The sequence below is a fragment of the Cervus elaphus genome, chromosome 15 (assembly GCF_910594005.1).
Source record: "Cervus elaphus chromosome 15, mCerEla1.1, whole genome shotgun sequence".
In the NCBI taxonomy this organism is placed as follows: domain Eukaryota; kingdom Metazoa; phylum Chordata; class Mammalia; order Artiodactyla; family Cervidae; genus Cervus; species Cervus elaphus.
The window spans coordinates 9,850,181-9,865,180 of NC_057829.1; the positions used below are offsets into that span (position 1 = coordinate 9,850,181).

The 15,000-nt window shown below is 39.3% G+C and overlaps 1 protein-coding gene across 2 annotated transcripts in view; it reads right to left on the bottom strand.

Annotated features, from left to right (window-relative positions):
* The window catches only part of TSNAX (translin associated factor X), a 41,307-nt gene extending 32,131 nt beyond the window's left edge, over nt 1–9,176 (bottom strand). For both annotated transcript variants that reach the window (XR_006345374.1, XM_043925919.1), the window contains exons 1-3: nt 9,021–9,176; nt 8,478–8,582; nt 5,588–5,702 (exon numbers count right to left, since the gene is read on the bottom strand). Coding sequence is in view for 1 of the 2 variants with exons in the window: in XM_043925919.1 (XP_043781854.1) it covers nt 5,588–5,702; nt 8,478–8,582; nt 9,021–9,036 (236 nt within the window). In the remaining variant the exon portion in view is untranslated. The remainder of the gene's footprint in view (nt 1–5,587; nt 5,703–8,477; nt 8,583–9,020) is intronic.
* Nucleotides 9,177–15,000: the final 5,824 nt, after the last annotated feature.

Consider the following 15,000-nt stretch of genomic DNA (forward strand, 5'->3'; position numbering starts at 1 on the left):
TAAAACTCTCCAGAAAGCAGGAATAGAAGGAACATACCTCAACATAATAAAAGCTATATATGACAAACCCACAGCAAGCATCACCCTCAATGGTGAAAAATTGAAAGCATTTCCCCTGAAATCAGGAACAAGACAAGGGTGCCCACTCTCACCACTACTATTCAACAGAGTGTTGGAAGTTTTGGCCACAGCAATCAGAGCAGAAAAAGAAGTAAAAGGAATCCAGATAGGAAAAGAAGAAGTGAAACTCTCGCTGTTTGCAGATGATATGATCCTCTACATAGAAAACCCTAAAGACTCTACCAGAAAATTACTAGAGCTAATCAATGAATATAGTAAAGTTGCAGGATATAAAATTAACACACAGAAATCCCTTGCATTCCTATATACTAACAATGAAAAAACAGAAATACAAATTAAGGAAGCAATACCATTCACCATTGCAACAAAAAGAATAAGATACTTAGGAGTATATCTACCTAAAGAAACAAAAGACCTATACATAGAAAACTATAAAACACTGATGAAAGAAATCAAAGAGGACACAAACAGATGGAGAAACATACCATGTTCATGGATTGGAAGACTCAATATTGTCAAAATGGCTATTCTACCCAAAGCAATCTATAGATTTAATGCAATCCCTATCAAGCTACCAAAGGTATTTTTCACAGAACTAGAACAAATAATTTCACAATTTGTATGGAAATACAAAAAACCTCAAATAGCCAAAGTAATCTTGAGAAAGAAGAATGGAACTGGAGGAATCAACCTGCCTGACTTCAGGCTCTACTACAAAGCCACAGTCATCAAGACAGTATGGTACTGGCACAAAGACAGAAATATAGATCTATGGAACAAAATAGAAAGCCCAGAGATAAATCCACGAACCTATGGACACCTTATCTTTGACAAAGGAGGCAAGGATATACAATGGAAAAAAGACAACCTCTTTAACAAGTGGTGCTGGGAAAGCTGGTCAACCACTTGTAAAAGAATGAAACTAGAACACTCTCTAACACCATACACAAAAATAAACTCAAAATGGATTAAAGATCTAAATGTAAGACCAGAAACCATAAAACTCCTAGAGGAGAACATAGGCAAAACACTCTCCAACATAAACCACAGCAAGATCCTCTATGACCCCCTCCCAGAATGTTGGAAATAAAAGCAAAACTAAACAAATGGGACCTAATGAAACTTAAAAGCTTTTGCACTACAAAGGAAACTATAAGTAAGGTGAAAAGACAGCCCTCAGATTGGGAGAAAATAATAGCAAATGAAGCAACAAAGGATTAATCTCAAAAATATACAAGCAACTCCTGCAGCTCAATTCCAGAAAAATAAATGACCCAATCAAAAAATGGGCCAAAGATGTAAACAGACATTTCTCCAAAGAAGACATACAGATGGCTAACAAACACATGAAAAGATGCTCAACATCACTCATTATCAGATAAATGCAAATCAAAACCACAATGAGGTACCATTACACGCCAGTCAGGATGGCTGCTATCCAAAAGTCTACAAGCAATAAATGCTGGAGAGGGTGTGGAGAAAAGGGAACCCTCTTACACTGTTGGTGGGAATGCAAACTAGTACAGCCACTATGGAAAACAGTGTGGAGATTTCTTAAAAAACTGGAAATAGAACTGCCATATGACCCAGCAATCCCACTTCTGGGCATACACACCGAGGAAACCAGATCTGAAAGAGACACATGCACCCCAATGTTCATCGCAGCACTGTTTATAATAGCCAGGACATGGAAGCAACCTAGATGCCCATCAGCAGATAAATGGATAAGGAAGCTGTGGTACATATACACCATGGAATATTACTCAGCCGTTAAAAAGAATGCATTTGAACCAGTTCTAATGAGATGGATGAAACTGGAGCCCATTATACAGAGTGAAGTAAGCCAGAAAGATAAAGAACATTACAGCATACTAACACACATATATGGAATTTAGAAAGATGGTAACGATAACCCTATATGCAAAACAGAAAAAGAGACACAGAAGTACAGAACAGACTTTTGAACTCTGTGGGAGAAGGTGAGGGTGGGATGTTTTGAAAGAACAGCATGTATATTATCTATGGTGAAACAGATCACCAGCCCAGGTTGGATGCATGAGACAAGTGATCAGGCCTGGTGCACTGGGAAGACCCAGAGGAATCCGGTGGAGAGGGAGGTGGGAGGGGGGATCGGGATGGGGAATACGTGTAACTCTATGGCTGATTCATATCAATATATGACAAAACCCACTGAAATGCTGTGAAGTAATTAGCCTCCAACTAATTTAAAAAATAAATAAATAAATAAATAACAACAACAAAAAAAGAACTTAAATACATCAAGCAAAAACTGATAGAACTGCAAAAAGAAATAGACAAATTCACAATTATAGTCAAGAGATTTCAACATCTCTCAATAATTGATGGAACAAGTATATGTTAATGAAAATCAGAAATGACAGATGACTGAACAGTATCATCAGCCAACTTGACTCAGATGACACGACAGGACACTGCCCCAACGGCAGCAGAATACACATACTTTTCAAGTGTACAAGGTCCAGAGAGACCATATTCTAGGTCAAAACCAAGTTTCAGTAAATTTAAAAGAATTCAAATCATAAAAAACATGCTTGGAAAATTTCCAAGTATTTGGAAACAAAATAACATCTAAACAACCCAAGATGAAATCAAAGATGAAAATGAAAATTAGAAAGTATTTTGAACTGAAAGAAAATGAAAAACAATGTATCAAAATTTGTGGAATGTGGCTAAAGTGTACTTAGAGATGTAAAAGGGAAACAGATAGCACTGTATTAGAAAAGAAGAAATGATCTCAGTTTCTTCTTTGATCCCAGCTTCCACCTTAAGAAATTCTTCAGAAAAGGAACAAATGCATCCAAAGTAAGCAAAAAGAAGGAAATAGCAGAAATCAATATGTCAGAAAACCATACAGAATATCAATGAAATCAACAGTAGCCCTTTAAGATCAATAAAATTCATAAACCTCTAGCCAGACAGATCAGGAAAAAGAGAGGATAAAAATTACCAACTTCAGGAATGAGAGAGAGAATATTACAACAGGTTCTATAGAAATAAAGGAACATTATGAAACAAAACAGAAAAATTCCTTGAAAGATCAAACTACCAAAGCTCACTGGTAAAGAGATATCTACCTTTATCTATTTAGTTTAACCTTTATCTATTAAAGAAAATGAAAGTATAGTTACAATATGAAAAGTGCTCATTAAGAGTAGTTATCTTTATGTACTCTGTCTAATTTCCTTCATGAAGGGTTTTACTTTCTCTAGTTTATAATTTTTCTAAAGTTTACTATTAGTTTACTAATCAAATAATGTTATGGACAATATGGAAACAATTAGGATAAAAAAATATAACATATGAAATCTGCTTACTGATAATGGCTGTTTATTTCATTCTGTTTCATTTTCATAAAATGTCCGTTTACTTCATTCACTGAGTTCTTTCACTCAGTACCTTAACTTCTCTGTCATTTTTATTATTTCTAAAGATTATTATTCTCTAAGTTTACTATAATGAATATTTATTATTTTTTGGTAGACAACCACAAGATGACATTACACACACGGTTTTCTCCAAAATATGAAATTCTCCTGTTACAGTTTTACTATTTCTTTAAACTGCTGAATACTGACCATTGTTTTATTTTTTTCCATTTATTTTTATCAGTTGGAGGCTAATTACTTTATAATATTGTAGTGATTTTTGCCATACACTGACATGAATCAGCCATGGATTTACATGTATTCCCCATCCCGATCCCCCCTCCCACCTCCCTCTCCACCAGATCCCTCTGGGTCTTCCCAGTGCACCAGGCCCGAGCACTTGTCTCATGCATCCATCCTGGGCTGGTGATCTGTTTCACCCTTGATAATATAAATGTTTCGATGCTGTTCTCTCGAAACATCCCACCCTCACCTTCTCCCACAGAGTCTAAAAGTCTGTTCTGTACATCTGTGTCTCTTTTTCTGTTTTGCATATAGGGTTATCGTAACCATCTTGCTAAATTCCATATATATGCGTTGACAATTGTTTTAGAACTGAAATGTCTTTGAAAAAAGACATTTGAAAAAAGTGTTTTTTCAAAAAGACTTTGAAAAAAGTGTTCATAATTCACCAGATCAGTGTTGCTTTTTTTCATAATACAAGCTCAAGTGTGTATAAGCTACCTGAAAACTGGTTCAAAAAACAAGCAAAAAACTAATTTTAGAATCAAGTATAAAGAAGAAAAGGTTAACAGTGCCACACTCCACTAATCTGCATATGGCAAATTTGTTTTCACTTAATGGAATGAAAATTAAAGTATTTCAGAGTTACCTTAAAAGTTGTGCGTGAATAGAATACTTCAATACTACTTTAATAATAAAAAGCTCATAAATTACACTTGGACTTGCTTAAATACTTTGTCAGACACACAGTGGGGAGCCAATGCTCGCTAGCCTTCTGGAGGCTTTTGGAATTGGCAATGTAACAAGAATCTCTCTTTGTGAGCTACAGGGTGGATGATTTCTACCTCAATGAAGAACAGAAAAGCAAAGAAAGCTAGTCAAATGAAATACGAAACAAAGATGAGAAACTGGAGATACCCAGCTACATTCATAAAATATTCCACTTCCCTCCTCTTAATCTAGGCTAGTTTAAGTTTGCTTCTTTTATTTGCAACAAAGAAATCTATCAAACATACAGAACTCCTTAGAAAAACAGTAAAGTCTTACAGAAAGAATGTCACAGAGCTGAAGGTGGGGGAACTTGCAAAGAATTAAGCTTCCCTGGTGGCTTAGACGGTAAAGAATCTGCCTGCAATGCAGGAGACCGGGGTTCAATCCCTGAGTCGGGAAGATCCCCTGAAAGAGGACACGGCAACCCACTCCAGTATTCTTGCCTGGGGAGCCTGGTGGGTTACAGTCCATGGGGTCACAAGAGCCAAACATGACTGAGCTACTAATACTTTCACCTAGAAAAACAGTCAAATCACAGATTAAGAATGTCACAGAGCTGAAGGTGGAAGAATTAAACCCCAAAGAATTCAACAGTCAACACTATCACACGCTGAAAAATGTAAATAAGAAAACAGTAGAAGAGTATATACTAGATTTATCAATATGAGTGAATAAAGGCAATTTCAATTCAGTGAAGCTGAAAGCCCAATGTCCAATGAACTGAAAAATGAATGGGAAGATAAGCAGAATGCAACGTTTACCTAATATTAACATTTTTTCACATATCCAAGAAAAGCTTTAATGTTAACAGGCTCTAATAAACCATTAAAGTTTAAATATGTTCACAAACAATAGTTTATCTCTGTGAATGATCTTAACAAGACACAAATCCTTAGCTATCCTGAAAATAACAAAAACTTCCTATTTTTTAAAAAATGTTTATTCTTAAAATCTACCTGCTACTAACATCCTCTTGATCCTGGTATTCAAAAAGTCAGCTAGTTACTGCCCAGTGACTTACTGATAAAAATAACATACCTATCAGCCTGTATCCAACTGTAACAAATTTAAAGATATTTACTTACCTTGTAATTCTATGGAGGAGAAAAATCGTCCTTTTGCTTTCAACAGTTATATCTCGACTAAGTTTCACAAGTCTCTCATATTTGTCATGTCTTGCATCAAGTTCCTGTTGAAATGCTAAAAACACATTATTATGACCATAAGCATGCTTGTTCTACATTTGAAAGTATAATGAAATAATACTGTCAGTATATAGGAGAAATCAACTTATTTACTTTTAAAGTACCTGGAAATCAAAAACTCTGCGGCTAACCAAGATATTCTTTCTTTAAATACAGGTATGCCTTAACTGGATTTCACCACTCAGAGCCTCATAATGAGATATATATATTGTAACAAATTATCTGTTCTAATAAAGAGATTGTTACCACAAAATTATCACATATAACTACTTACAAAAACTACTTTCAACTACTTCACTAAATTATGTAAAGTTATTTTTAATTACCTTACCATGTACAATATAAATATCCAGAAAAAATAAACCAGGATTTTCAAATTATGCTTATAAACCTTAATAACATCAACTTTCTGAATTCTCAAGCCCTAGCTGTTGAAACACCCATAAAGCACTTACTTAATAACCACTTTATTTTAGAAAAATTATCATTCCAAAGAACTAACAAGTTGCCTGGCACTCCACAGACATGCTTTGAATGGGAATACAAAAGTTTATTCAGAACTTGAATAAACTATTAACCAAATTAGCAGCTGATAAAGGCCTAAATACGTCCCGTCTTTTATTACTGAGATAATAATTAGGCTAGGATTTTGCCTAATATTTGAAGACAATCAAATACATTCACATTTTGACTATATTAATGACCACTGTGAATTAGATACTATGAATAAAAAGTTAAATAAGGCAGTTTCTATCCTCAAGCTCAGTCCAGTATGAGACAGAGATGGAAACAAAGAATTGAATGTGATCATGCTATAATAAATATACAGAAAAGGTTCAGTAAAGCAGGAATTATGTTTTTCTTGTTCACTATCAACAGATGCTAAAACACAGTATTAGTAATGTTCAGTCACTCAGTCCTGACTCTCTGAGACCCCATGGACTGTAGCCCCACAGGATCTTCTGTCCATGGGATTTTACAGGAAAGAACTCCTGAGCGGGTTGCCATTTCCTACTCCAGAGACTCTTCCCGACCCAGGGATCAAACCTATGTCTCTTGCATCTCCTGCATAGGCTGGCAGATTCTTTAGCACTAGCACCACCTCGGAAGACCTTGCTAGAACACAGATGTTCAATAAATACGTCTTGACTAAATGGGTGGATGTTCAATGAACGCAATGTCTGTCACCAAATTTGCTTGGGAGGAAAATCAGAAAAAAATCAGAGAAGTAGGAAGAAGCTACTTGGAATGGGTCTTAAAAAAAACTACAGTACATCAGCTGGGCAATGGGGGCACCAAGCTAGAAGCTATTCCAAGCCTAAAGAACTATGAAGACAAAGGCAGGTAGAAACAAAAGACAGCAAAATATGCTTGGAAACAAGCAATGGAGTGTGTGAGCCCATAACGATAGGGAACACCTGACCCAACATAGTTTCTCCACTGCGTATATAGCTCTATCAATACGCTCTTTCCTCAATCACAAGTAGTTGTCTTACACCATTGAAGATCACTGTTATGTGCTGTGACAATCTTCAAATATGTCCACAATTTACTTAATACTCCTTTCAAAAAGTGGCACGTAATTCCCATTCTCTCAAACATGAGGCTGAGTTTTAGTTCATTTCAAACTAATAAGCCATAGCAAAAGTGACATGTATGATATCCAAGATTAGGATATAAGAGAACTGTGGTCTTCTCCTCCCTTCCTCTATCCGAGGAAGCCAAATGCTGTAACACAAGGACACTCAAGTAGTACCATGGAGGGGTCCACATGGAGGAACACAGAGCTGACTGCTAGCAGAAGACCTAAGTGACTGACAGTTGTGGATCCTCCAACTCAATTCAAGTCTTCAGGTGCCTCCAAGTTATCTGAACCAACAGCTAACTCAGCCTCCCTTGGATTCCTGAACTACAGAAACTATAAAGAAAAGGATGCTGGGGGAATTCCCTGCTGGTCCAGTGGTTAGCTCTCTGTGATTTTACTGCAAAGGAGCATGGATTCAATCCCAGGTAGGGGAACTAAGATCTTGCCTGCCACAGTGTGTCCAAAAAAAATAGCATGCTGGACAGAAGACAAGAGTTACATGAATTTTGTTTTATATTTTGTTTTGCAATGAGGAACAATTTTCCCAAGTTAATATACTGAGAAAAGAGAATCGGGGAATAAATATTCACGTATAATTTACATGCAGTTGAGTGCCCATTCTCTGCAAAGAGGTATAGTGAAAACAAAAATACAGCATTTCCCTCCTGGTTCAGTGGTTGAGACTTCACCACCCAATGAAGAGGGTGTGAGGTTGATGCCTGGTCGGCAATCCCACATGCCTCACGGCCAAAAAATCAAAACATAAAATAGAAGTAGTTATTATAACAAATCCAATAAAAACTTTAAAAACGTTCCACATCAAGAAAATCTTTAAAAAAATAAAAAGTCTCCAAAAGCCTAGCGGAGAAAACAAAACCAATACACGTTAAAAATTAAATAACCAACTATCCGTATGTATACTGCTGACATGTATGCTTGTGTATCAGGCGTACAGTAATTTTCAGTCATGTGGCAAGTCTGATATTAATTAATGTTTACCTGTGAAACTTAAAAGGGAAAAAAAAGTCAAGACTTCTGTAATCTCAATTTTCATAGCAGACCGAGCACCACTGCAAAACCTCCAGGAAAAGTCTCAAGAGACTGAAGCATAACATAAATAAGTGATCCTTTTTACAACCTCTTTAGTTCTCTTCCCTTCACCAGTTTACATGATAGAGAACTTACATTTGAAGGCCAACATCACAGGTGAAGATGAATTAACATCCTTCCCTTCTCTTCTCTGGTTATGTGGGAAATTGTCATGCTTCCTTTTCCTGAACCCTCCTGATCCTTACATAGAGAAGGAAAAAAAGGTTGGACAGGGCTCTCCCATCGCCAGGACTTGACAACACATATTAGAGGTAAACCCCTTTCTTCCTTAAAGCCAGACCTCCCCTGGGCCGTCATCACAGAGACTTTCTCAGCAAACGAACAGAAATGCAGCCCTACCTTCCCCGACCACCTCCCAAACGTTAAGCTCATCCAAACCTCCCACAATGGGTTCCCTGATCTGGAACAACATGGGGCAATCACCGAACTAAGATAAAAATGGCTCGAGGATTAAGGAAAAGAGGTAAATAGGGCCAATGTGGCCGGGGAAATCACCAGGGCCGCCGCCCCCCGAGTCTGCGAGGGGAGAAAGCATCTTTCAAGGGTGGGAAGTGGAAAATTTGACCAAAAGGCTGGATTAAATAAATAAATCACGCCCAAAGCTATTGAGGATGCCACCTTCTTTGCTGCTCATGTCTTCACGGCCTACGGCGAGAAGAGAGGAGACTAAGCGCCTCGGGGCGAGCAGGGTAACGCGCGGCGGCGGCCGAAAAGCCCTCAGCAGCGCCTTGAACAGCCGGCCGACGTCAACGCACTAGCCGGAAGCGCGCGCCAGCAACCACTCAGGCTTCCCTCTTCGCCCGCGCACACTTCCGGCCGCGTCCCCGCCCCGCCTCCGCTGCCTCTGCCCGGCGCTTGGCCCGAGGACCTCGCGCCCGGGCGCTGTTATCGCAGCTGCCCTCTCCTGCGCCTGAAGCAGAAGCGACTTTACACACTTTTCCGTATTAGCTGCTCAGAAAAAAAGACGACTGCATCCCTCTGAGAGTGAGAGCAGTGTGAAGTCTGGAAAGCGACGAAAGATGTATGATTTTTTTTTTTTTTTTCCTTTTTCTCAAGGCGCCTTTGGAACACCCTCGCGTGCGCCCCCCGCATGGGCCCCTGGCCCCCGCGCGGTGCATAGTGGGGGTTGTAGTTCGCCGCTGGAGGCGGCCCTGCGGCGACGGGGAAACTGCGGGTGAGAAAGGGAGCATCCCCGCGTCTCCTCTGCGACGGTTTTCTTGTGATCGAGGCTGCACCTTTTACCGAGATAGGAGTCTTTTCCGTTCCTGGCGGTGACGCCAGCAGCTAAAGTGATGAAAATATGCATATCAATCAGTGCAAGACGTTGCTGGTTCTTTCTCCCCTGTGTGTCCTCCTCCCGCCCCTCCCTCTCCCCCTCTCCCTCCCTCTTCCTGTGCCCCGCGTTGTGCTCCTCTCCGGAATGCCTGCTTTCGCGAAGGTCTCCGTCGCTGAGTGACTGTGTGACCTTAAGGAAGTAATTCATCTCTAGCTCAATTTCTTCATCTGTAAAATAGGGGTAAATTTGGACCCGTCTCGTAGGATTATTTGACCATTAAATGAGTTACCACTACGAAGCGCAGAAGAGTCTTTCAGATAGTAAAGTCTCAGTTAAAGATTAGCTTTGATACCCTTCTTCCCACCGTCGCTTTCCGAAAGGAACATGCGCTCCAGCATCCTCTAGGGTAGACCTCAGGCTGAGGCTTCGTTAGTTGGACGGCCTGGGGCGGGTTGGGAAAACACAAGTACTATATTAGTACGTTTTCCCTAAATAACCTCTTTATTGTGGGCACTTTATATACACAGTCTTTCCTCCTTGTTTACTTAGGAGCAGTGATTGAAATGAAATAACTTGGCAGTGATTTCGAGCGCCTGACAGACCTGTGTCTAGGAAGGTTTTCTGTTCTAGCTAACCTCTAGGGTCTCTTCAGCTCTGGAGCAAGAAGCTTGGGAACCACCACCCATTACGTCTCTGCAGCTTTGAATACATGTATCAATTAGCCAGATTCTTTGTGGATAAAGTAGGCTCCTGAAGACCTGGACTGAACTGCTTTGCTGATGTACTGAACTGCTTTGCTGATGATGTTGGTCGTAAAATTACGAGTTTGTGTGAAGTCTGATCCTACTGACCCTTATCCAGTGGTCTTCTACTCTTTGATTAGAGATGGCTTGACCATGGCAAAAAAAAAAGAGAGCGAGAGAGACAACTTTCATATATTTGTAATCATTTTAACGGGACTCCTTCTACATCCAAGGAAGTTACTTATTTACGACATTAGAGTTAGTGCTTACTTGAACTATTTGGTGGGAAAAGAGTATTTTTCCCCACTCCACTGGTATAGCAGCTCACAAGACCTCAACTTTCCAAAACCTGGATCCATCATATCCTTTTCTTTCTCCAGCCACCACTCCTGTTCATCTGTTCAACTCAGCAGTGTTTCTTGAACTGCTTTTCACTGGTCTCTCATAGGTATAAGGATTAGAACACTAAGTTTCATAACCTATAATGATGCCTCAAAGTATAATACTTAATGGAGGTGAATCCCAGGAATATTTTCCCAGTACTCATTTGCATATGTCTTTACCCCAGGTGTCCCAGCTGTAACTACTCCTTTGTCAGGAAATGCTTCTCAACCTGTGTGGCACCTGCAGAAGGCATCTCCACCCTGTCTCCTTGTTTTATTGCTGCAAATGCATAAACACAGTTTTGATACTTAGTGGAACATATTTTCTTTTGTTTCTAAGGGAAAGCTACCACCCTAAGTTGGGGAAAGGAAGGTAAAAGATTTTCAGTAAGATTCCACTTCTGGAATGGTGTTCTTTCTTCATATTGCATTCTCTCTGCCCACATTTGACTGTATAAAGTCCTACACCTTTTAAATGCACCTGTTTTTATTCAGTCCATAAATCCTCAACATTTGTCACCTTTACAGGAAAAAATACCACATGCAAAAATTGGTTTTGGTTACTTAGGAAAGCAGTCAAGTAACAGATGAAATGCAGGCCATCACAAGAGTTTGTGCTGCAGCATTTATTTTATTATGTACTTATTACATAAACTGGGGGGCAGGGTGTCCAGGAACTAGGTGGGACAGGGAATTATGAGAAATTGCCAGAAACTTGAGTGACCATTTCTAAAATGATAACCATAATATTTAAAAGATACCTGTAGGATCTAAAGTGATATTGTGAAGTGTACACATACCATTTCACAGATATATTTTTCAAGCAATGCTAGAAAGTAATAGGAAATCAATGTTCTACATCTTTATTGAAGAAGGAAGTGGTATTGGAGGGAGTAATAGGGATGGGCAAAACCACAATGAGATACCACTTCGCATCCCACTAGGATGGCTATAATAAAAAAAATTACACAAAATAACAAGTATTAGTGGGGATACAGAGAAATTAGACATCTAATATTTTGGTAGGAAGGATGTAAAAATGTGCGATCACTATAGAAGACAGTTTGGCAGTCTCAAAACTTAAACATGGAGTTGGCATATGGCCCTATAATTCTATTTCTAGGTGTGTACCTTATGCACAAATGATCATAGCAGCACTCTTCATAAGAAGCAAAAGGTGGAAACTACTCAAATTTGCATCAGTAGATGACTGGAGAAACAAAATATGGTATATCAGTACAACGGAGTTGAAGATACCAAGGGGAAATTTCATACAAGGGTGGGCACAATAAAGGACAGAAGCAGCAAGGACCTAACAGAAGCAGAAGAGATTAAGAAGAAATGGCAAAAATACAGAAGAAATATGCATAAAGGTCTTAATGACCCTGATAACTGAGATGGTGTGGTCACTCACCTACAGCCAGACATCCTGGAGTGTGAAGTCAAGTGGGCCTTAGGAAGCATTACTATGAACAAAGCTAGTGGAGGTGATGGAATTCCAGCTGAGCTATTTCAAATCCTAAAAGATAATGCAGTTAAAGTGCTGCACTCAAGATGTCAGCAAACTTTGAAAACGCAGCAGTGGCCACAGAACTGGAAAAGGTCAGTTTTCATTCAGTCCCAAAGAAGGGGAATGCCAAAGAATGTTCCGACTACTGGACAATTGCCCTCTTTTCATGTGCCTACCAAGGTACTGCTCAAAATGTACAAGTAAGGATTCAACAGTACATGAACTGAGAACTTCCAGATGTACAAGCAGGATTTGGAAAAGGTAGAGGAATCAGAGACTACATTACCAACATCTGTTGGATTATAGAAAAAGCAAAGGAATTCCAGAAAAACATCTACTTCTGCTGCATTGACCATGCTAAAGCCTTTGTGTGGATCACAACAAACTGTGGAAAATTCTTCAAAAGATGGGAATACCAGACCAGCTTACTTGTCTCCTGAGAAACCTGTATGCAGAACAAGAAGCAGCAGTTAGAACTGGACCTGGAACAACAGACTGGTTCCAAATTGGGAAAGGAGTACATTAAGGCTGTATATTGTCACCTGCTTATTTAACTGATATGCAGAGTACATCATGAAAATGCCGAGTTGGATGAATTACAAGCTGGAATCAAGATTGCTGGAAGAAATACCAGCCTCAGATATGCAGATACACTCCAGTGACAGAAAGTGAAGAGGATCTAAAAGTCTCTTGATGAGGGTGAAGGAAGAGAGTGAAAAAGCTGGCTTAAAACTCAACATTCAAAAAACTAAGATCATGTTATCTGGTCCCATCACTTCATAACAAATAGATGGGGAAAAGGGGGAAACAGTGACAGACTTTATTTTCTTGGGCCCCAAAATCACTGCAGACTGTGACTGCAGCCATGAAGTTAAAAGACACTTGCTCCTTGGAAGGAAAGTTATGACCAACCTAGGCAGTCTGTTACAAAGCAGAGACATAACTTTGCAACAAATGTCCATGTAGTCAAAGCTATGGTTTTTCCAGTAGTCATGTATGGATGTGAGAATTGGACTGTAAAGAAGGCTGAGCACCAAAGAATTGAGCCTTTGAATTGTATTGGAGAAGACACTTGAGAGCCCCTTGGACAGCAAGCAGATAAAATCAGTCAATCCTAAAGGAAATCAACCCTGAATATCCATTGGAAGGACTGATACTGAAGCTGAAGCTCCAATATAATGGCCACCTGATGTGAAGAGCTGACTCATTAAAAAAAGACCCTGATGCTGGGAAAGATTGAAGGCAGGAGGAGAAGGGGGTAACAGAATATGATGGTTGGATGGCATCACTGACTCAATGGACGTGAGTTTGAGCAAACTCTTGGATATGGTGAAGGACAGGGAAGCCTGGTGTGCTGCAGTCCATGAGGTCACAAAGAGTCAGACATGACCTAGTGTCTGAACAACAACAATACAATGGAATATTATTTGGCAACAAAAAGAAATGAAATACTATCCATGCTACTCTACAGATACATTGTACTAAGTGAAAGAAGTCAGTCACAGAAGCCCACATACATGATTCCATTCATTTCTAATGTTTAGAACAGACAAATCCATAGGGACAGAAAGATTCATTGCTTAGGACTAAGAGCAATGGGGAGCAGGGGATAGAAGAATCATAGCTAAAGGGCATTGGATTTCTTTTTGAGGTAATGAAAATGTTCTAAAATTGACTAATGATACTTGCACATATCTGTGAATATAGTAAAAACATTTGAATTGGATGAACTTTAAAATAGGTGAATTATATCTCAATAAAGTGAAGTGAAGTTGCTCAGTCATGTCCAGCTCTATGCGACCCTGTGGACTGTAGCCTACCAGGCTCCTCCCTCCATGGGATTCTCCAGGCAAGAATACTGGAGTGGGTTGCCATTTCCTTCTCCAGGGGATCTTCCCGACCAAGGGATCGAACCCAGGACACCTGCATTACAGGCAGACACTTTAACCTCTGAGCCACCAGGGAAGCCCATATCTCAATAAAGCTATAAACAGTTTTTTAAAAGAGTGAAGGGAAACAATCTTTTCAAATTCTGTAAATATATACATGTAGATATGTAGAAATACTTCAATGTTATTAGTTGTTGTTTTTCAGTTGCTCAGTCATGTCTGACTCTTTGCAACCCCATGGACTGTAGCATGCCAGGCTTTCCTGTGCATCGCCAACTCCCAGAGCTTGCTCATACTCACGTCCATCGAGTCAGTGATGCCATCCAACCATGTCATCCTCTGTTGTCCCTTTCTCCTCCTTCCTTCAGTCTTTCCCAGCATCAGGGTCTTTTCCAGTGAGTCAATTCTTCTCATCAGGTGGCCAAAGTATTGGAGCTTCAGCTTCAGCATCTGTCCTTCCAATGAATAGTCAGGGTTGATTTCTTTTAGGATTGACTGGTTTGATCTCCTTGCTGTCCAGGGACTCTCAAGAGTCTTTTCCAGTGCCACAGTTATAATTGTAACAAACTATATATAAAGTATTTCTTCTTTAAGGATCAAGTAATCTTCAACAAGTATTTCTGTGCATACCTTATGCAATATGATTTGTGCCATTAAGGACACATGTATTTTCTTATTTATTCAAGAAGTATTTGTTGAGCACCTACCATGTTATATTAGGTTGGTGCAAACATAATTGTGGTTTCAGATCTTGAATTTTAAATCATTATCACTAGGCTCAAACACATCTTTCTTAT